Source organism: Macrobrachium nipponense, chromosome 32 (assembly GCF_015104395.2).
Source record: "Macrobrachium nipponense isolate FS-2020 chromosome 32, ASM1510439v2, whole genome shotgun sequence".
NCBI lineage: Eukaryota > Metazoa > Arthropoda > Malacostraca > Decapoda > Palaemonidae > Macrobrachium > Macrobrachium nipponense.
In genome coordinates this window covers 17,170,231-17,194,137 of record NC_061094.1, presented here as the reverse complement: position 1 = coordinate 17,194,137, position 23,907 = coordinate 17,170,231, and the positions used below count along the sequence as shown (strand labels likewise).

At 36.7% G+C, this 23,907-nt stretch overlaps 1 protein-coding gene across 14 annotated transcripts in view; it reads left to right on the top strand.

Annotated features, from left to right (window-relative positions):
* The window catches only part of LOC135207246 (1-phosphatidylinositol 4,5-bisphosphate phosphodiesterase-like), a 712,917-nt gene that overhangs the window by 572,954 nt on the left and 116,056 nt on the right, over positions 1-23,907 (top strand). For 12 of the 14 annotated variants that reach the window (XR_010312938.1, XM_064238892.1, XM_064238890.1 and 9 more), the window contains 8 exons: positions 137-274; positions 3,832-3,911; positions 4,991-5,126; positions 5,575-5,675; positions 7,056-7,216; positions 7,513-7,723; positions 8,002-8,260; positions 8,577-8,765. Coding sequence is in view for 13 of the 14 variants with exons in the window: in XM_064238892.1 (XP_064094962.1) it covers positions 137-274; positions 3,832-3,911; positions 4,991-5,126; positions 5,575-5,675; positions 7,056-7,216; positions 7,513-7,723; positions 8,002-8,260; positions 8,577-8,765 (1,275 nt within the window). In the remaining variant the exon portion in view is untranslated. Of the gene's footprint in view, positions 1-136; positions 275-716; positions 797-3,831; positions 3,912-4,990; positions 5,127-5,574; positions 5,676-7,055; positions 7,217-7,512; positions 7,724-8,001; positions 8,261-8,576; positions 8,766-23,907 lie in introns of all 14 variants that reach the window. The other 2 variants (XM_064238895.1, XM_064238893.1) reach the window with 1 other exon arrangement.

Sequence of the window (23,907 nt, the reverse complement as noted above, 5' to 3'; positions counted from 1 at the left end):
TTATTATTATTATTATTATTATTATTTTATTATTATATATATTATATATATATATATATATATATATATATATATATATAATATAACTTATTGTTATTGATATTGCCACTATTCTATACTGTTATTTTGTCCACAGGATCCGAAATTAGCAGATCGGTTATTAAATAAATTCGGACAGGATGTAGAGGACAAGATGTTAGCTATATGCTCGGGATTAGATTATGTCAACATCAACTATATAAATATAGTTTGTAAAACAAAAGACGAAGCGGATGTAAGTATTTGTCTGTAATTGTTTGTGTTGTATGTATTTCTTATTGTTTATGTCTAATATATATATATATATATGCATTCATCATCCGATTTTTTAAATGGTAGGTTAAAGGAGACATAAAATTATTACTTGATGGAAGAAATTATGCTATGGTTAAAGATCGGTATATCAATTGGGAAGACACCTGAGAAAAACTTTAGCAGATAACTTTCAGGTTGCTCTTTGAGAAAGCAAGTTGGGATGACGTTCAAGAAAGTGATTCCACCTTTATTCGGTATCGTTGCTGAAGCAAAATAGCTGCGAGGAGGTTGATTTAATTATTATTCCCTGGAGAATGGAGTAGGTGAAAGATTCGAGGAAGATCATATGTACATATGTTATTAATGAATCACAACGGCTTAGCCGTACTTTTCTCACGAGATATCCTTTGTTTCTCCAACAGAGATGGTTAGAAGGCCTTAGAAAAATATTTCACAACGTTAAAGCTAATAATGTTTGTCCAATGACGTGCTTAAAGAAACAGTAAGTTATGAGAGATAACAAGTGATAGGTTCTGGGAATGCAGTTTTTTGTTGGTGTTCGTTTCAGCTTATGCATGTTTTTATCGCAAATTATGCGTGAAGATTGCATGTGTTTGCTTGCATGGCAGTCTAAAAATGTTTGTTTTTGTACTTGTCGTCCTCTTCCTGTCTGAGTTTGATTCTCCATTTACGCAACATTTGTTATCATTTCCAGTGATCAGATTTGTTCTGGATACTACGTACACGGTAAAATTGCCACCTTTTTCTGATGTAGACCAAATTTTTTATTGTCCATTTTTTTTTCACTATAATGTTCATATTATTATAACATTGGATTGACAACCAGTATATTTTACAAGATTTAGAAGCAAATCACTGAAAAGTAATGCCACTGAGCATAGTGCGACATCGTTTTAGAAAAACGATGCTTCAAATAGATGGCGACAAAAGAATATTAACAACTACAAGGCACTCCGTCATTTTGAAAACGAACAGTGTGTTAATTTATTTTCAAGTGGAAACCCCGCTGGCAGCAGACTTCTCAAGAAGCCTCGCGAGCGAATCGGGAAGAAAAATCAGAAGAGGACTTGAGAATTATCCAGCCACAAACTAAATAAAACCCTCCTCTAAACTCTTTCCTCCTCCTTCTCCCACCTCTTCTCCTCTCTCCTCTGTCTCGTCTCTCTCATCTCTCATCTCTCTCTCTCTCTCTCTCTCTCTCTCTCTCTCTCTTTATTAAGAAGTGAATGTCGTTCGTAAGTGGCCTGCTTTCCTCCTAAACGTTAACTCTTTGCAATCTTTAAAGAGAAGCACGATATATGCCGAAACGTTTCAGTGCATATACATAATATATATATATATATATATATATATATATAATATATATATATATATATATATATATATATATATATATATATATACACACACACACACACACACATATATATATATATATATATATATACATATATATAGATATATATATATATATATATATATATATATATATATATATATATATATATATATATATATATATATACATATATACAATAAAGCTATACATATCACTTAATATCTATTTCACTATACCTTGGTATTATCTTACGCCGAAAAGTTATTATGATTGATTAGTGTCTCTTTCCGGGCCAGGATTCGAACCTACACGTTTGGTTTAGATACAGCGGTAGGCAGTCGACAATCAAAAACTATAATATGATATTGATTTGGGTTTTGTAAGTGGACTTGATATCAACCCAATTCCACCTTAATATCTGATGTACAGCTATGCTCTTAAGTGATATGACATGACTGTATAGGATTTCGTTCAAAATTTATGAGCTGCTAACCTAACATGCTCTATATTTATCTCTTATTTCAATACAAAAACACGATTACTTCATACAATGAGGCTGTAATACAGTTCATAAGAGTGAAATCTGTCATATATTTCAAAACTGTAGGAAAATATCACGTGAGGCAAATTTCGGCGAAACAGTTGCAAAATACTGTCAAAACCCGTTTACACACCTCCGATGCGTTCGACAAAAGATCTCATATTGAACCTCAGTTCAAATGTTAAATAAAAAAAAGAAAAAAATGTCATAATATTAATATTCCCTGCAATGCCACCATAAAAATTAGAATAGTTCTATATAAATATTTGTTCTCAACACTCAAAAAAGAATGTCAATAGAGAAATATTAAATTATTACTGTAACTAAAACGCATTCACTGGTATAAATATAAATGGTGGGCAGAGCCTGTGTGACGGTGACGCAACTATTCGAGTGGCGGCAACATGAACCACCTGGAACAAAGATCTACCTACAGTGAGTAGCGACGATGAAATTATTTTGACAAATATTCGCCTTTGCAATTATTATTTGTTCCTAGTCCAAGATTTGTTAGATTTCTTTGCCAACTATAAGTACGTTACACTAAGCATTCACATCTCTATTTTAACAAATTCTTGACAGAAATCACATAAAATTATATATGCACATTCTTGCATCTCAAGTTACCTTATGAATGAATAAATTATACACCAAAAGCGAGCAGAATGACTTTAAAAAAATTTATATTTTAAGTCTGTAACAAAACAAGTATTCCATATGCCTTGATATTAACGCAAACACATATATCGATTAATAGCCACTTTTCCATAGATTAAAATCATCTCTACAAATGAAATCTTTAGTAAAAGAGATTACATCTAAGAAGGCTGAGATTATTTTTTTAGGTTCTTTGAAGCAAGCGTACTTCGGCACCTAGCGGCAGCCCATTTCTTTCCTTTTATCGTACCTTTGTTCATATAATTTCTCCCATCTTACTTTCCACCTTCTTCTAACAATTGCTTCCTAGTACAAATACGAAGTTTTCCTTCTGTTACACCTTTTAATCTCAATTTCCCTTTCAGCGCTGAATGATCTCTGGCCTAAATTTATATTTTATTGTGACATTTTAATTATTAGGTTTACGGTTATAGTGTGCTGTAGACGTAGTTAAGTTGACCAGTCCGGGGAGTCTGTGAAGCGCTGCCATTGACGGCACCAGAAAACCTTATCACACCATCCTTTAAAGCTCAGCAATAAAATAAATAAATACATAAATAAATAAAAAATATAAAAACCCACAGTTACCGAATTATACCTGTGCACAACAGAACCTTGGGTGGGCAGATGTGTTTATCAGTTATGGTTCCTCATGGATGTAAGTCATTTTCGAATTGTCATGAAGTCGGTATAAAGTGATATTTGTGGCTGAATATTTATTGGAGAAATTTTAGCGTTTTCTTCTCCTGGCTCTTTTCTTGAAAAAGTTAAAAGCTCATTATATATCAAAGTCTAATTTTATTGCTTTGTTTGGCCTTACTAACGGTATGATTATATGTTAATTGTTTGTATTTTCTTTCTGCAATAACCGCATGATTTTGTTATAAACAATACAGTGGCTTTCACTGGAGCACATGTGCCCTGTCTGCATCTTGGTTTTTATATTTGTTTGTTTGTTGTTTCGCGCTGACACGCTTAGCGATGGCAACTAGGCATGAGACGTATAACGAACAACAATAAGATCAGCAACGTCTGTCCGAAAACTAACCTCAGAAAACAGTGAGTTCTTTTTGCTCCTTCTGCTGTTGTCGAGTTGTTCTTGGTAACTGCTTCATATGAGGCAATTAGTCTAGAAGAGCTGAGATGAATGATAAAGCTTCACATATGAGCACTCAACCGTTATTACCCTTTGCCTTTTTTCCCTTTTGTCTTCTCTTTCTAATATTAGCCTTGTTAAGATAATTTAATTATTAGCCTTTAGTAACAGTTTTGTACGAGATTCATTAAGAATGAAAAACAAAGTTTAAGTTCAACGTAAGATTTAGCTTTCGACGAGTCGAGGTTGATTTGCTGAAACTTAGTTACAATAAATGGCAGTGTAGACAGCTTATCGTTTACCCAGTACATATGCTTCTTAATTCTTCTTTTAGTAGTTTTCATTATTGGTTAATACATTTGTCATAATGTTTATTCAGAATGCAGGTGTTATGACATCATTTTCTTTGTATAACGTTGTCACCTTATTTTACTGACTTTTGTGTTCACCTAGTGACGTCAAGGTATTTCCTTTTGTTACTCCTGAATAAGAAGTGTTTAGAATACTAGCTAACTTTTGTCCATCCAATAAACAATAAAGCTAGTCATAATCATTGTAGCTATTATTCAGTAAATAAAGTCTTCTATAGTTTAATGTATACGTATATACGTATACTGATTTATGTGAATGCCAGTGATTACTACCGCCGCTACTGCTGCTTGCTACGCATGAACTAGAGTAAATAGTAGGAATGGAAAATGCACAGGCTATTTCAGGAGAGCTGAACTAAAAGGCCGGGTACAAGTAGCATAACCATACTTCTGCAGGACTGTCACTTCAGCTGGAGGATGGGATGTAAGGATTTGTTTAACAAGGAACATAAAAGACAAAAAAACTAGATCAGAAAGAGTGGAGAGAATATATAATTTTCAGTAACTTTTCCAATAGCCAATTACCGTAACAAACTGATGAATCAGTCCTCTGCCTCTGAAAATGTTATATATTTTCTTTAATCAATTTTACAGTTTTTGTTCCACTGAGCACTGGTAGTGTCTCATTTTCTAATTCTCGTCATTTTTCCCCTCCAATCAATTAATCGCAGCTGGATGAGATTAGGGATGACAGTGGATTCCTATGGTAAAATTCCTGTCAAAAATCTGGTGCGGACATTTGCCTCAGGAAAGACCGAAAAGATGGTGTACTCTTGTCTGGAGGAGATGGGATTGCCGTCGGGAAAGGTGAGCGGAAATTGCTTTTGATGTTATTATGAAAGGCAAAAGACTGTGTTGTCAAGCTTTGGACTCCTTTCTTGCTCTCTGCACCTAAGCAGACAATAGCCAAAGATTACTAGTGTATATAGTCTGTTAAATAATACAATTCAAGAGTATCGCGCTGCGCTTGAAGTCTTGGTGATGTGCTTCAAACAGCAGCCGTGGGTGAACCCTTGTGATATAAGATTTGTGTTCGTAACTTTTCTTCAGAGTAAGTTTCTCCAGACATCTTAATTAAATGTATTAACCAACAAATATGACATGCCCCTTGGCAAAGAGTTCGATTTGTTTCACTTGCAACTAGGGACTGTATTTTTAAATGTAATAGGGGCTCAAAAACTCTGCCTGTCATGTAACATTACCTCAATTTATTTTTTATAAACTACCCTCACTAATTTACCATTTTTTTTTTCAGGGCGACAGTATTGAAAAAGAAGCGTTCACGTTTGAGAAGTTCTACAAATTATATTTCACTATTTGCCCGAGAACAGATATCGACGAATTATTTAGCCAGATGTAAGTTATCGATCAGTTTCGGAATTATTACACATGAGAAATGTGCAATCCAAATATAGCGTTTTGGAGGTCATTTAAATAATAAAATTATTGAACTTTTCATTTTTACAAATTCTAAGAAATCTTAGCATTGTCTACTGAAAGTAGTTTTCACTCGAACGTTCATAGACCTATGTATTGTATTGTGGAAGCAAGTGTAAAGGGCCCCAAAGACGATACGATCGCCGGATCCGGTCATCTGAACCGGAAGTAAACCTCACTGTCAATGGGGTTCTGCGACCAAAAGTAGGCAGAGCCCGTCGGTCTCTCCGACCAACTCGCAACCTGCCGTTGCCAGGTTCGTGGCTTCCGTTTTAGTTCAGGTAGCTCGAAGCCTCGACGTCTACAAGGAAAATGTAAATATTATTAAGAATATAAACTTTTATTTTATGTACGGAAAATTAAAATGTAATGTAAACAATAGTGCTAAACTACATACACACACGTCATGAGTGTGTGTGCGTATGTATATATGTATGTATTAGTACTATTGTTTAAACTACATTGTTATTTTCCGTTCATAAAATAAGTTTATGATAACATGCTGTGTATGCAACATAGTTACTTTTTACCTTTGCAAACTCGTGTTCCATAACTTGAATAATTGCTTTACATGTCTCTGGGATTATATGCTCCAAAGAACTACTTGTGTCGCAGAAGCGAAGTGTGTCCAGCAACTTCTCGCAATGATTTTGATTGCCTTCTATAAGTGTTTTTTTTTTTCTTCTTTTTTTATAAGAGGGGAGACCATATATCATGATTCCATGTCGGACTGCTCGTCCATTCAAGGGTAATTAAACCCGTCATCAGGGTAAAGTTTTAGTTCATTAAATAAACAATCGCGAGATCATTCATTTCTCTTCAACCATAGTTTAATGCAGGTTCTCCTTTTTCGCTGGGGTTTTCCAATTTCTGCTGCAAGAGCGCAGCCTACGGAGTCATCATTGAGCGAAGCGGCCACGAACTCACTCGACCAGGTTTCATCAAACTGAAGTGAATCCAAACATCTACATACTCTGTGCAAAGTGGATACCGGAGTCAGAATGGAACCTCATCCGACGGTCGTATCGTCTATGGATCCCTTAAGATGTAGAATTCCAGAAGTTGTTTTTGTCTGTTGAATTTTCGAAAATGATTTCAAAAATAATCAATCTTGAACTGACAAGAAACATTGATATTAGTCTGTAATCGCTTCAGTTCATGATTACCTTTCCTGTATGAAAAGGAAGCTGAAAGGATGAGTTAATCTGGCGATTTGGCGGAACTAACAGTGTATGCATCAGCGTTTTCTATCGGAATGTTTCACATCATCATCTAGCTTTAACTTATCTCTAATTTCAGTACCAAGACAGAATTTTTAAGCATAACTCAGCTAGTTACTTTCATGAACGAGAAGCAGAGGGACCCCAATCTCAATGAAATCTTGTATCCACTTTATGATGAAAAGAGGTGTTTGGAAATCATCACAGCTCACGAGCCCAATAAGGAAAACGTTGATAACAGTACGTATGAATTTTTGTCTTACTGTCTTTTCTGGTTGTCATCAATCTTTTATCATAATTTTCTGTTGAAAATACATTGAATTTTCTGCATGTGTTATTCGTAGGAAATAGCAAACGCTACGCGTTGTAGCCGTTGAAGCGGTGCGTCGCAGTTTACAAAGGTATCCACAGCATTGATCAATATGGAACTCATTAAGATTGTGTTGTCAGCGCTTATTTTATGAGGGGCTTTCTCCCAGATGATGAAATTTCTCCCACTTCTTATGAAATTCCATGATTGTTCCTTCTCCAAACAGAGCGATTCAGTAAAGATGGCTTCTTGGCTTACCTTATGTCCGATGAGAATGCACCCGTCTTCCTGGATCGTCTGGATATCTATCAGGATATGGACCAGCCTCTTTCTCATTATTACATCAATTCATCTCATAACACCTATCTATCTGGTAGACAGTTCGGCGGTAAATCTACTGCTGAGATGTACAGACAAACGTTGCTCGCTGGCTGCAGGTGAAAATGTTTCTGTTATTTGTTACTTGTATATTATATATTCAGCTTTCATTCTCTGTAGTTGATTTGTATATACTATTACGTGTTTTCTTATATTGAGCGTGAAAGCATGGCAATTTTCTTCTATACATGACATGCACTTCAAGGCAAGTTTATAAAATGACATCTTGTCATCATCACACATGGACATTCAAATCACGCTTTATCATGGGGAATGCTGGCTTCGTTACTCAATTCAGTTCCCATGGAATTCTGTTCAAGTGGTAGTTTATTGACAGATGTGTTGAACTTGATTGCTGGGATGGGAAAGGCGAAGACGAAGAACCCATCATCACTCACGGAAAAGCTATGTGCACTGACATCTTGTTCAAGGAAGCTATCATGGCCATCAGAGACTGCGCCTTCGTCACTTCAGAATATCCTATCATCCTTTCTTTCGAGAACCATTGCTGTAAAAAGCAACAATACAAACTCGCCAAATATTGTGACGAATTGTTCGGAGACCTCTTGATGAAGGAGCCACTGCCTGATTACCCCGTAAGTTTTCAGGAAAAAACGAACCTGTTTCATTTCAGTCAATTGTTGCGCTGACTTAGCTTGCTAAATTTTCTGACTAAGTATATGTACGACAGAAGTAAGGGGAGATGCTCAATATAAGTTCTATGCTCTTTATACTCTTATGTAGTATCACTGTGAAATCTTAACAGAGAGAAAACTCTACAACAAGCAATATTAAAGTCGTATTGTTTTTAGACAAGAGGTCTTAGCATCTTGATACAGACATTAAATGTCAATCTCTGTTCCGAAGGTTCTTTTTTATTTTGTATTAATCTTCAACTTTAAAACTCAACAGCTGGTTCCAGGGTCAGCTCTACCGCCTCCTAGTCTCCTCAAGAAGAAGATTCTCATTAAGAACAAACGTCTCAAGCCAGAAGTTGAGAAGCAAGAGCTGGAATTGTTCTTCAAAGGGCAGTTAGATCTCGTGGATGATGACGATGCCAAAGAGGACGCCTCTCAAGCAGCCCCTCCGAAGGATACCAAGGTGAGCCCGCCCTTTAGGCTATTGAATGTGTCGGCATAAAGAGAGAGTACATCTTCATTCAATTGTGGACATTTAACAGGGTAATGTGGCGGATAATTTGAGATGATTTCGAGTATGCAGGTGTTTTCTGAGTGATCGTTCTTATCAGTCTCCAGAATTCCTGTGATATAATATATTTTATTGTCGACGCGGACAATGACATAGATATCTCTCAAATTTCACACTCTTTCTTAGCATCTGAAATGACCAGCATATCTGAATTCTCAAAACAAACGAAAATAGTGATGTTGGATATTCTTTATAATATTAGAGTAATCTTTTTCTCAACAAAAACTCTAGCACATAAATGAAAAACCGTTTTTTCTACTCTGTCATTTAGTTGAGAGTATATTATGAGAAAACATTATCTTAGGAACATCCACATATAAACTCTTATGCATTGCAAAGCTATATTTTTAGCCTCTTCAGATTTCAGGTCTATAGAAAAATCGTGCTATTTATACACGTTTAATAAATACCATTGTTAAATACAATAGTGGTTTTAAGTAACCAGTATAAGCATGCCTTGAATAATTTAATGACCAAACCAACTAATGCTTCAAATAGTACGAATTCCATTTTCCCGTGAGTTTAGTACTATGCTTTTCTTGCTTTGCTTTCATCCAGTTGCTGTCTGCCTGTACAATGTTCATATGCCGTGTGTGTGTGCATATGTATACATACATATATAATATATATATATATATATATCTATATGTTATATATATATATATATATATATGTATTATATATATATATATAGATATATATATATATATATATATATATATGTATATATATATATCTATATGGATAAATATATATATTATATATATATATATGTGTGTGTATGTTATATATATATACATAGTGTATATTGGCTTCCAAAACACTTGTTACATCTTTCCATTTAAAGGTCAGATGCCAGATAGCAAGATATTCCTAGCAACATGAATCTCAGTTAGTATAGAAGAACGTTCATAATGCTGATCAGCTAGCATTTATATCCATATCTTCTGGCGCTGGTATTCCTTTGAATGTAACCGGCTGTTCTGAGGATCGTAGTGCCTGTTTCTATTTAGGCTGTGGAAAGAGTCCAGCACTTTGCAGGCAGTGGCAGATGGCCCCTAGTATCCATGTAGAATATTGGGCTGTTTTTATATCATTGAATGAATCAGCATGAAACAAAATCTCTCATAAATAGAGTAGTAAGTTAGAGCAAAGCTTAATAGATAAATAGCACAACAATGACAAGATACACAGTTATTAATTTAGAAACGGTGGAAAATAATCTCCGAACTCTTAAAGAAGAATATTGATATTGTTTGAAGAACTTTTTACCACAATTAGCTAGCATTAGGCAGTGACTCATTATTTCACCAAAATGAATGAGGTTGTCAAGTATGTTCCCTTAAATATAACTATGAATATCAATGGAGTCAGAATAATACTATTTGAGAGCAACGCCTTTGTGACACATGTAAAAAAAAAAGTCAAGTTTTGAGAGGAAACTATTATGAGAGGGATTTACACCTCATTGCCAATCTGGTAAACAGTCAAAAGAAGCAGGAGTGGTCTTAAAATTTTATCACCTGCCTGAAATACTATGTCAAAATGACAAATTATTTTATTTCGTGAAACTGGGACTGGTTGGCTCGTGCCCTCTTACTAAGAAAGCCATGTCTTCTTAAAACTCTCCTTGGCCATGTAGTGTATATATTAGAACAGACGTCCCATATAGTGCCTTCTATTGGCTTCAGTAATATGCCAAACAGAGTTAACTGCGAAGAGGCTTGGATGATCCTTTGGGTGCTTACAAAATAAAACTTCTCTTTCTTAGGCACAACATAAATTGTCAGGGAAAAGGTGTCTTTTTTTTGGGATGTGCCCCCAAAAGCTTTAATTTCTTTTAAGTCTCCCAGAAACTGTCGTAAATTGTATCGTAAATGATAAAAAACACACACCGTCAATACAGGTCGTTAGATGAAAGGTCTTTATCGGAAGACACGTTCAGTATTTTCTCCATGGTTACCTTGAAGCTGAAAAAGACAAGATCTGCCTCTAATACATCATTAATGGCAATAGCAAAGAGGGTGAGACTAAGGACACCACCCTGAGGAACTCCCCCTTCTTGTAAGAAAGGTCGCGATACATGATTACCAACTCTTTCTGACAAAAACGAATTCACATATCTGATCATTTTTCCTTTAATGCCCATTTTATACAACTTTTTTATGATACCAAAGCGCCATGCGGTGTCATATGTCTTTTCCAAATTTCCAAATCAAAGAAAACACCTATTGTTTTGCTATGTTTTGCAAAACCTTGTTGCATTTGGTTTGAGAGCCTGAGCAAGGGGTCCAAAGTAGATCTACTTTTCGTAAAGCCAAACTGGAATGGAAAAAGCAATTTATTTGTTTCCAAGTGCTATACAAGTCTGGTGTTAATCATCTTTTCCATCAGCTTACAAATACAACTGGTGAGAGCTATTGGTCTGTAGCTGCTGGGTAAAGAAGGTTTCTTCATAGGAATGATTAATGATGATTTCCAGCTCTTAGGAATAATACCAGTTTCCCAGATTTCATAACATATCTAGAAAAAATTTATTTGACTTTTCTGGGAGATGCTTCAGCATTGCATAAAGTATTTTATCTTCACCAGAGGCTGATGCTTTGGTATTCTGTAAGGCATCTTGAGTTCCCGCAGTGTTATTTTTTGCATTATATGGTTCAAAAGTATTGTCCCTTAAAATCAAGAGAAATGTGGGCATTTCTGATGTCTTGGAATTCCCGAGAATAGTTCTCACTACTCGATATTCTCGAGAAATGTTCTCCTAATTTTTCTGCAACCCTATCTGGTCACCGTTTATCTTAGGGTAGGCAGATTCAGGGACAAACTTGCCATTTAGTTTTTTTTTTATTTTCTTCCTAATTGTATGGATGGTGTTTTTGAGCAGCTAATGCCATTTATGAAGCAAATCCACGACTCTTTTTTTGCTTTTTCAAATATTTATTTTGCTTGGCCTCAGCACGTTGGTAAATAACTGGCTTGCGTAGTTCAACTTCTCTTATACTTTTTATAACATTTTCTAATGATCTTTCCTATACTGCTGCGGGTATTCTTCCGCCAAGGAACCGCTGGTCTAGAGGGATTTCCTTTCGTTGTTGGAATAGAGGCAATTGCGCTGTTGATGGTAGTGTAATTACAATAATTATATGCCTCTGAAATAGATGGAAATGATTTTACATTCTGCTGCATCACAGACCCGCTTCATTTACCTTCCATTTAGGAGGTGACTCAGATGGCTGATTCTTAACCAATTTTATACGAATTGGGAAGTGGTCCCTCCCATTCGCCATATTCATTTAACTGACCATTCATAATCAATAAAAAACTTGATAAGCAAATGATCAGATTAGTAGCCGAGTAGGTACTAGAGTAGATATTATGATACATCATGGCTCCATTATTAAGTAGTGATATCATGACCGTCCATAATAGCCTCCAACATCCTACCTTTTGCATCTGCAATGTTCCCACTCCAAATGGGGTTGTGAGTATTAAAATCTCCAAGGAGTTGGAAGTTGATTGATAAATGAAATCCAAATCAGGAGGAAGGTACATGGAACAGACTGTAATTTGCTTGTCTGAAATGAAAGTTACTGCTACAGATTGGAGGTTAGTAATAACTGATAGAGAGGAGTGTTGCAACGACTTATGCGCAATAATTGCTGCACCTCCCTTAGCTCTATCTCCTATTGGTGGTGGAAAATTATATATGCTTTAATTTGAGCCAGGATTGTATTGTGTGCTTCCAAGCTTAGTTTCCTGGAGACACACAATGCCTGGGTTATGGCCATGGAGCAGTACCTTTAGCTCATCACTTCGAGCCCTGAGACCTCTACAGTTTCATTATAGTATTGACGTGAAAACTATTTTTTGGGCATGGTGGAAGTCCCTTTGGATGGAACCTTCTCATTTACTCTCTTCTGTTTATGAGCATTATCAAGAGATGATTTGGAAAGGACTAGTCTTGACAGGCTTGGTTTATTATCTGCTAATTTACTAGTGCCATTTTGTTTCCTATCTTTTCAAAGTGCTTGAATTCAAGCTGGGGTTCTTGCATCGAGCTTAGTACTTCGTAGTTATTACTAAGTGATGCAAGTTTAATTCGATTTGATGGAGGAGAGGATGAGGGGAAACTTCTCTTTTGGTGCTTTTGCTCCTCAGTCACCATAAAATCAGGCAGAGATGCAGCCTGAGACATTTCCAAGGTGGTTGGGTTGGGTCCCATCTTATCCTCCTTGGAGGCTTTTGCGCTTTAGCCTCAACAGGCCAAGCACATGACCCAGATGGCTGGGCCACTACCATAGGGGTTGATGCACCTGCTACATTAGAGGGTGCATAGCTCTTAGGTTGTTGTCCTAATTGTCTTTTTGCAAAACCAATACTTATATGCTCTGCATTGGCTGTATTTAGTGCAGACAATTTGTATATTTCACAATTTTTTTTATTGGATTTATATTTTGCTTTTCTCTTACATTCATCATCATGATGGACACCAGAGCAATTTATACAAATTTTAGCATTTTCACAGTTTTTTGATGAGTGGCCAAACTGCAAACAATGATAGCTCTACATTGGTCTTTGCTGTAAAGGATGTATCCCTACCCTTTCATTTTCAAACATGACGAGAAGGTAATTCAGATTCTACGAAGATTAAAATGATCATGTTGACAATAGTAACCTTTTTCACTTTCCAAACCGAAGTTGGGCTCATTTCCAGAATTTCTTCTTCTGTCATGTTATATAGGTCTTTATCAAATAGTACTTCTCTCCCATAACTAAAGCTTAAGTGGGGTTTGATCTTTGTAATAATTTTATCACTTTAATGTCCAACAACGTCAGCTTATACGCTTGGGTTGTGGACTTGGCATGAATAAGAAGGGATGGATGAATGTATGATATTTATAGGGCTAAAGCCGAGGCACTGGGGTTAATAAGGCCAGTCAGCGCCGTAATGAAGGTTAAATAAATTGAATTATGGTAAATGAATTAACGTCTTAGTGAAAGAAATTATTAATAAAATTAGATGTGACCAATAAATAAAATAAAAATATGAAGTTTAATGAATGGCGTAATATATACATTAAAAATAGTTCAATGTCTTTAAAAATCTGTACGTGATATATATAAATAATTAACTAAATGTTATTAAAAATTTGTATATACTTTAAAAAGGAGATGAGAGCAGAAATATCTACTTCATTTCCCAAGATATTCGAGAGGGATTTACCCTGGAAAAATCATTCCCTTTGGTTAAAATATCTGGGGCAAACCATCAGAATATGTTCCACCGTTAGTATCTCGTCACAGTAAGCACACACCGGTGGGCTGCTTCCTTCTAAAATAAACTGATGGGTTAAATAAGTGTGCCCAATCCTTAATCATGTTAAACTAACCTCTGTTCGTCTGTCAAGCTGGAATGACGAAGGCCACGGCAGTATATTTTAACTAATATTTCAATATTCACTATTATTTGCAAAAAGAGGAGAAGAGAAGTCCACCTTTCTTGCCATTTAATTAATATATAAGACCTAATAGGACCTTTTAAGTCTGTATGAGGCACTTTTCTGAAAGTTGTTTCTGGTAAAACACTTGCAGCTTTCGCTTCCCTGTCTGCAGTCTCGTTTCCGTGAATCCCCACGTGAGAAGGTACCCAACAGAAAGAGACTGATTTACACAAACAATATATACGAAAAAGCGACTTCTGAACTTTTTGAATTAATAGATGAAAGCTTTTATATTTTTTAATAGCTTCTAAAGTGCTTTTAGAATCAGAGTGTATGACGAAATTAGTGTCCAGACTTTGAAGAACTAAATCCAGGGAAGAGACTACAGCTGTTATTCGGCAGTAAATATTGATGCACAGTCAGGTAATTTAGCTGTATACGCTGTATCACCAAGGATAACAGCACACCCAACACCACTATCCGACTTTGATCCATCTGTAAAGATCTTCACATTATTAGCATGGGTAATGTCGTGCTCTAAGAATTTTTCCCTAATCTCTTCTTCAGTGCAGTCGTTTTCGTTAAATGATTTCTTGCATACTAATGCTTCTAGAATAAGCCATGGAGAATATACAGGAATTTCTATACTTCCAGGACTTTCTGGGATTTGAGATGGTTATCCCTAACATCCTCATTCAGTCGAATTTGGAATGGTTTAGAAGCTCCTGAACCAGAGAAATTCCGCGAGTCTGTTTCCTTGGGTACTTGAAAAAAGGGATTTTTGGGAGCACTTTTTATTCTAGCCAGGTATTGCAACCCTAGCTCTTGCCTTCTTAGATCAAGGGGAAGATGATCTGTGTCGACATATGTATATGCTTTCAACAGGAAAGTTCTAAAAGACCCTGAGCATATTCTCAACCCCATGTTCTGTACAACATCCAATTCCTTTAGTTTGGTTTTACAAGCTGAGGACTAAATCTGACTGCCATGGTCTAGCTTTGAGGAACACAGCGAGTCATATAGCCTCAAAAGGGATTTCTTATCAGCCCCCAACTAAATCCAGAAACAACCTTTAAAATATTCAAAGATTTTTTAACATTAATTTTTAGGGCATTTATGTGGCTGGCCCATGTTAATTTGTGGTCAATAATCAACCCCAGAAATTTGACTTCATTTTCATAAAGAATGATAGATCCCTTTAAACTAAGTGTAGTAACTTCTTCCACATGCCAGCATATAGTAAATCTTATTGCAACTGTTTTGCAAGAGGAGAATTTAAAACCATTCTCATCAGCCAACTTAATAATTGCATTAATAGACCTTTGCAGAGGTTTACATACTGACAATGAATCATATCCTGTGCAGGTCATCCTGTCACATCGACAAAAAGTGATTATTTGATAGGAGGCAAGATTTTTTCAACCACACTATTTATTGCCACTGAAGACTTACACTTAAAACGCTTTCTTGGGGAACTCCTTCCTCCTGCACAAAAGGTTGGGAGAAAGAGTTTCCTACTTTTACCTTAAAGAAATCTGTCCGTTAAAAAGGAATATATGAATCTGATCATTCTTCCACATATGCCCATCTTGTGCAATTTTTTCATGATGCCAATTCTCCAGGCAGTGTCATACAGTTTTTCGTGGTGAAAAAATACTCCGATTGTCTGATTTTTTTTTTTGGTGAATCTTTGCTAGATTTAGTTGGTCACCCTCAGCAAGGGATCAAGGGTGGAGTGGTTTTTCCTGAAACCAAATTGAAAAGATGATATTAATCCTTTAGTTTCTAAGTGCCAAACTAGTCTAGTATTTATCATTTTTTCCATCAGCTTACACGCAGCTGGTAAGAGCTATGGGTCTATAGCTGGTGGCTAGAGAAGCATCTTTATTAGGCTTTTTAATAGGAACAACTATGTATATTTTCCAGTCATTGGGTAAAACTCCAGTTTCCCGTATTTTGTTTATAATCTTGAGTAAATATTTTTTGGCATAGTCTGGGAGGTGTTTAAGCATTTCATATATGATTGTATCCTCACCTGGAATTGTGGAATCACTAGAGGACAGCGCCTCCGTAATTCTAACAAGGAAAATTTATAGTTGTATGGTTCAGATTTTCCTGAATCAAATTTCACAGTCATTTCAGAATTCCTAATTTTTTTTAAATTCTCGAGAATAATTGTTGGTGCTGGAAATCTTAGAAAAGTGTTTTCCTAGCTCATTGGCCATTTTAGTGGCCTCTGTGATTAATGTCATTTATTTTAAATAAGGGTAATGGTGAAGCAACAAATTTTCCCACTCACTTTCCTTATTTTGTGCCACACCACTTTCAGTGGAGTCTTTGAGTTTATTCCATTAATATAGTAAAGCCAACTTTCTTTTTTGGCTAAAACACGTTTGTAGACTGAGGAGAGCCACTAGTTTTGTAATGTCTGTAGCACTTCCTAGTAACTTTCCTCAGAATACCACAAGTCTTATTCCACCAGGGAACTGCAGGTCCACAAGGTTTGCCTTTTGTTTTGGGAATCGATTCTTCAGCACTCTTCAGAGTAGATTCAATAAAGTAATCAGAAGCATCTAGATGAGAATGAAATGACTCAAACTCCCTATCTAGATTGACGCCCTTACTGAATTTATCCCAGTCTGCATCCTCTACCTTTCACTTCGGTAAAACTTCAGATGGACCATTCATAGCATATTTCAAAATATGCTGCGAATTTTCGTTAAAAGGCCAACTAAAATCAAGGTGTATACTTGTTGAAGAGATACTGAGGTCCAGTGCAGAGAAATGATGATCATGAATGCTGTGGAAAGTCATTGACCCATTATTATATAGGGTACATCATTCCTATCAATTAGGTCTTCAATTAATTTCCCCAAAGGGGTTTGCGGGCATTAAAATCTCCTAGGAGAAGTAAAGGAGCTGGAAGTTGGTTAATTAAGGACTGAATATCTTCATTGTTAAAAGCAAGATCTGGTGGAAGGTATAAGGAGCTGTTATCCTCTTTTCGAAGATGACTGAAATAGTAACAGCTTGTAGAGTTGTATTTAATTGTATTATGGAGTGCTGCAGAGATTTATCAACAATAATTGTAGCACCTCCATTGGCCCGACCACCATTTGGGGGAGAGGAGTTAAATATTGAATAATTTAGTCCAGGATTATAATGAGAGTTGCCTAACATTGTCTCCTGCAGGCATAAAATCCCTGGGATGAATTCATGAATTAAGACTATAAGGTCTTCTGTACGGGCTCTGAGACCTTTACAGTTCAACTGAGGGATATCGAACATGAATGTTAAGGTGGTAAAATGTGCTACTCCCCACTCCTTGGAAGGGAAGTACTGTTCCAAATTGTGGAGAGGAAAGTTCTCCTTTATAAGTGATTGTTTCTTTAATCCCTTTTCATTTGAATTGGAATTTAGGGTTTTTGGCTGACCATATTTCTGGTTATGATCCTGATCAGAATTTCTACTGTGATTCTGTGAATCACTAAGTTCATTTGACTTAGGGTGGCAAGACTGATCAAAACTCACATGGCAACGACTGATCAGAACTCACATGTTTTTAGGCTGAAACTGTTTTTGGAACCACCTTTCTAGGTGGAGTGATCTCTTCCAAAACACAGAAACCATTTGAGGTATTTATTTTAAAGCTATCATTATTTGGGGATTTATTTCTTGTGCGCTTCTTGGTGGTTGTTATTATAGTTTTGTTTTAATTTTTTTTTTGTGGCTGTGATAATTGATGGCTCCGAATTAGCTCTGTCTAATTGTGCTTGTTCCCTTGGCTTATTCTTGTTGGAAGTATTTTTGGAACAGCTTCCCGAATTATCAATTGATTTTGGTTCACTTTTTTTTTTGGAGGTGACCCTGGAACTATCGTATTAGTCACCTTTTTATCGACTTTGGGAGGTGAGTTTTCTGTGCTTCTGGAAGTACAACTTTTGGTGTTGGACTCCAAGGCACTAGCCGATGAAAATTTCTGGACAGCTAGGGGATTTTCATTATTTACAGTCTGTGGAGTAGCAGGTGTTTGATGCTTACTATCAGATGCAATTATTAGTTGCCTTACATTGCCGGAATTTTTCATAAGTTTTATTACTGAAGCATAGGTAGAGTTGGCACTTTTGTTTGCCCCCATTATCACATGCTTTGGTACGCAAATGGTGATATGTTCATTATCAGCCACTGCCAATACTTCTTCGAATCTGTATCTGAGGCAAGATCTAGAATTAGGAGGGTGATCACCCTTACATTGAAAACAATATTGGGCTGCTTCGCAATCATCAAAATTATCATGCTCCGCAGAGCACACACAACATATTTTCTTGTTTTCACACGAGTTTTGAATGTGGCCATATTCAAAACATTTGTGACACTGTTTCGGATTTCTTTTATATTTTTTAACCTGCATCCTCTCATGGCCAACAATGATAGTATCAGGTTGATAATTGGAGGAGAAGGTTAAAAGTATAGCTGCATCCCCTCCTAGTTTTTTTACGTAAAATACACAAGGAGGACATCGATAGAGAATCTCCTCCTCTTCAAAAAAATGCTGGTCTTTTGAGTATACTACCCCTTTCAGTGTGTTAAAGAATCTATGTGATGCAATACATTCAGTATTTCTATTTTCAGGATGTTTTAAATTAGATAGTAAAATTGCTTGGGTTTCATTACCAGCTTTTATTAGCAAGTTCTTTCCATAACGTTTTAAGTTTCCAATGGGAATGGAACCTACCTTGCTCTCAATACATTCAGCAGCCTTTATAAATTTTTTTCCTCCCTCTTTGTAGCTAGCAACATGCCATGTAGGGGTAGGAAGCGCTATGGTACATGGGGCTGGTCCATGTTCTTCATTCTTGGGGATAAAATCAAATGGCTCATCATTTAAATTCTTCACTGAAAACACTTTCGTGCTAAGAACTGAATCATTGGCCATGGAGTCTTTGTTGTGCCTCACTAGCTTCCAAGGGTGAGAAAAATTTAACATAAGTAGAAAATGACTGCTTGTCTTTTTCTAGAAGTAGTTTCATTCTTTCCACTAAACCACACATTCTCACTAAACTTCCAGAATCAGACATCATAATGAAAAATCCAAGACAAATTCCAATAACGGTCCACAATAGCGTATGCCAATACAACGATTCAAATACGTCACCAAAAGGTCCAAAACGAAGATCAATTGCAATTCAAAAACGAAATCTAATGACAAATTTATATTAGTGCAATGAAGGACTCTACTATTTGGATCAAATCCACCAGATTTACAAACACCCTGGTGTCTCGGTGTTTGGTTCTGTCCGACAGCCGAGCTCATATCCATGTTCATGCCACAAGTCGTTGCCAGTGCCAGTAAATCGTCGGATCCAGGGGAGGGAAAATTAGTAATCAAATCCATAAAATTATGCCAGTTCACATTCAGAAGTCGAAAAAGTGCGCACCCAACACCCAAGAGCCCTGCTGAGACCCCAACAGCACATCAGAAAGGGAAACCCAGGAAGCTTCTAATGCCGAACTCCCCACCCCAACAAACCACCAAGCTCACTAAGTGATCCCAGGATACTAAGCACGCACACACCAGACCACCTCACACAAACCGGCTCACCTTCACACACCCAAAACTGTTTGGTTTTATCAAGAAAGTATCGTGGATCAGTCTGGTATTCGCATTCTCCACCAATGGCCTGCTGGGAGTTCTGCCCCCACTAATGGGGACTGACTCCCCACTCCAAATGTATTGGTGGGCTTCCGGACAGAAGCCAGGAGTCCCATCCCCAAACACCAGCCCTCCCTGGATTCCGATGGGCTGTTCACTGGAGATGGTTCCACCCTCAAGATAGCAATAAGAAAATCCCATCACTATGTCTTAGGTCCAAACCATATTGGGTGGCGACTCAGCCACCACAACTCCCACAATTAGCTTTGAATGCAAACCCCTTCCAAAGCACAATCCCTTCTCAGACTCACCTAAGCAGTAAAATTTTACAAAAAGTGAAAAATTCCACTAAATTACTCCAAAAAATTATGAATACATGAGACTCTTAGACTCAAACCTGGGAACAAATTCCAGGGGTTCAAGAGCCCCCTCACGACATCAAGGTGGTCTCACTTTGAGGGGGGAATAAGAACGGTGTTCTTCCCAAAACGAGAAATAGCACTGCTCTTTATTCCTCCCACTTTTTTCTGTAGAAACCTGCAAAATTGGTAGTAGTTATAATTTTTCTCCTTGGTTGAAGCTACCAGCCACTTAGAAGGTCTAGGAGTTCTTACTTCTGCAATCTGCTTTCTCTCTGGTTTATCTTGAGCCCATTTAGATGGCAAATAAACGTCCAAGTCTTTGGGGACTTTGTCTGTTAAGGCTCCTTGTACTGTAGCTTGACCGATTTGTATGGCACTTATCATGCTAATAGCCTTTAGAGCCTCATCATGGCTACTAAAAGTAACCCAAGCTTGAAGCTTCCCATTTATTCACTTTCAATGAAACTCATCTTGATTTCTGCAACAGTTCCATATGATTTCAAAGCTGTTAAGGTCATTTCATAATCCTAACTGACTGATAAGTCTTCGATATGGAGTAGTCAGTGTCTTTAATTGTAGTCGTCACAATAAAGCATGGCTAGAGGATCCAGGGGAGGGGAAGTCAGGAGGGGGATCAGATTTGTTATTACTGCTTTTCATCAATTTGTTTTTGGAGGTCATCAACATTTGGAAAATTTTGAATCTCCATGGTGGGTGCAGAGGTCATCATCTGTGCCAGAAGAGCACCATCATAGGGCCAGGGGTACTCGAATCCTTACAACTGCCAGACATAAAGATTTGAAAGGGGAGGGAAAAAACAAATGACTAAACCGGAAAACCTTAAAAAGATATCATCAGCCTTTCATGGAGTTTATTCTTCCACCAATGAAACAAGTGAGAAACAGACTCCCAAATGTCTGCGTCCCTACCCCACCCCACATGATTAGAGTGGCCCAAGTGTAAGCCAAACCTGCTTGATAGGACTGAGAGCATTACAAGAATACAATCATCCCCACCCTAATCACATTACGGGCACTCAAGATAGAATGCCGAGAGTCCTATGCCCAGAACCAGATCCCCTTGAATCCGTGGTCCAACCTTGCAGAATAATTCCACCTGAAAACTCTCAGGTCCGAATATTATCGAGCAGTTAATGGTCCCACCACAGTTCCCACTATTTAGCTTCGGATATAAACCCATTCCCAGCTATCATATCTTTTCGTATTTGTCAGGCCCAATAGATTTTACAAAAACTGGAAAATTCCACACTATTACTGCAAATGAATATATAAAAAAATATATGAGACTCTTCGTTTCAAACCTGGGAACTCATTCCTGAGGTTCAAGAGACCCCTCACCACGTCAAGGTGATCCCATATCGAGGGGGATCCCGCCATAGAAGATATTTGTTTCAAGAGATACGATCTGGATGTAGATGCTTCGCTTTGCAGGAAGGACTGTTATTCCAATAGAAGATATGGACAGATTTCGCTGTTATAATCAGCAAAGGGATAATTTCATTAACACTGAAAAAATTTAAGGTTCTAACAGTTTGGAATTCATGATGAGAGTTTTATATTATCTTTGCTAAATTACCAGTTCACTCCTGTGTGTTTTGGAGAGACAGGAAACTGGATGAAAATAACCCAATTTAATCTAATAGACCAACAGAATCAGAGTTTAGATAGAATGGCCCATCTCGATCAATTCAATTTCAAGTAAATTCAGTGATTTTTAATCTCGATAACAAGTACTACAAGTAATCCATAAGTAGGTATGAGAAAGAATTATGATACCAAATATAAATAAAGTCATACAAGTTTGTTTTTGTCTAACAAAAAAAGTATAATGACATTCAACACGAAATGATAAATTCATGCTTAGAAAATAGCTTTGAAGTTCTATAATCAACCCTGCTTCTATGTGTGTATAGGCTGATTCCTTAGTATACATCAGATGGATAGTCAAACAAACGATTGGTAATGCATTCATCAGCTCGCAGCATTGGTTAGTTTTGGAAAATTAATGGCTTGGTATGAAAAGCATAAATGAAGGTGTGGCTTGTTTGTCAAAGCTTTGGTCTTTGGAGTTTCTCATAAATTAATTATATATATATATATATATATATATATATATATATATATATATATATATATATATATATATATATATATATATATATACATACATACATACATATATACGTATATATAAGTCATTTACTTCTTTATAAACTTGTCTTCGATTCCTTTTTCTTAGTTTTTTAAATTGCACAAGTTAAAGATTTAAAATATTCTGTACTTTATTCAATAATAACTTCAAGAATTTGCCCGAAGTTGTTTAAATAAGCTCTTTTACATTCCATTAATTTCTGGACGTATATTGTCTGTGATGACTTACAGTTCCTCTCATATGAAAAATAAATTACATAGATGAAAATGAGTGACTTTTTATGATAATTACAGTTGTATGACAGCTAGAATGATAGAAAACGCTGCCTTTATTTCATACATCTGCTTTTTCTACCTCTAGATTTAAGACCTTCCTCTAGGCTTTCCCATTTTCTCTTCAAATTTCTGACCTGTCCATCTTATCCGTGTCAAAGTATGAGAGCCCTTGCTGAGGATCATCATTAGTGATAAAAGAAACCCAAACCTTTAAGATCATGAATCCACGTGAATGCTGCTAAGTTCCCCTCATATCGGTCAAGTTGCGAATGTTCCTCCCCGTGGAAGAAGAAGAAGACGGCTGCTGAAATGTTGCTTTGCACACCGCTCGCTCTCTACCACTTGCTCGTGCGACACACAAATGTTTCTAGCAACGTTCAGATTTGCAGCTCTCAGACATTTTAAGTTCAGGTGCTCCTGGGATGATTATGACTAGCTTTTTCCTTGTGCCTGAGCTATTTTGATTATTTTGTGTTTGCTTTTGATTTGCCTTGCTTGCTTTCGATCTTTCAAAGATAAATAATCATCTTCAGCTGAGTATGAAATATTTGACAGCAAACAGTTACTTATCACCCACTTGTGCTAAGTGTAAGTGTCGGCAGTAAACACGTCAGATGAAAAATATTTTTATGAATTAATCGTCTCCAAGAAATATTATGTATGTATATTTCAGTACATGTGCATCTTATGTCCATTTTCTTTGCCTGACTTATTAATATGACTTCTGAAAATTTTGTGTCTCATTTCTTATAGTTGTGGAATCTGTAACTGGATACTGTTTTATCGTTCCAAAATCTGGCTCATCAAAGTGAAATTGAATATGTTAAGCATGTGGTCATCTGTCAGCTGTAATATGGACCTCTGAAAGTAAATCAATGTGAAGTATGTATCATAACCTCCATTCATTCCCTGCCTGCTTAAGTATTACTCCATCAGAATCAAATTTCAGTCAGATGTTACCTGTCACCTGAAAGGCCATAAAGACACGAGCCTGCCTTCACCCCACCCTCCCCCTTTTTGCGCTCTCCAGCTATTTAGCTCACCATCCTAGTATACCACCACTCCATCCATCCATCTTTCTCGTCTCACCTCGCCTCTCCAGCCTCTGTCTCCTTCTCTGTCCCATGT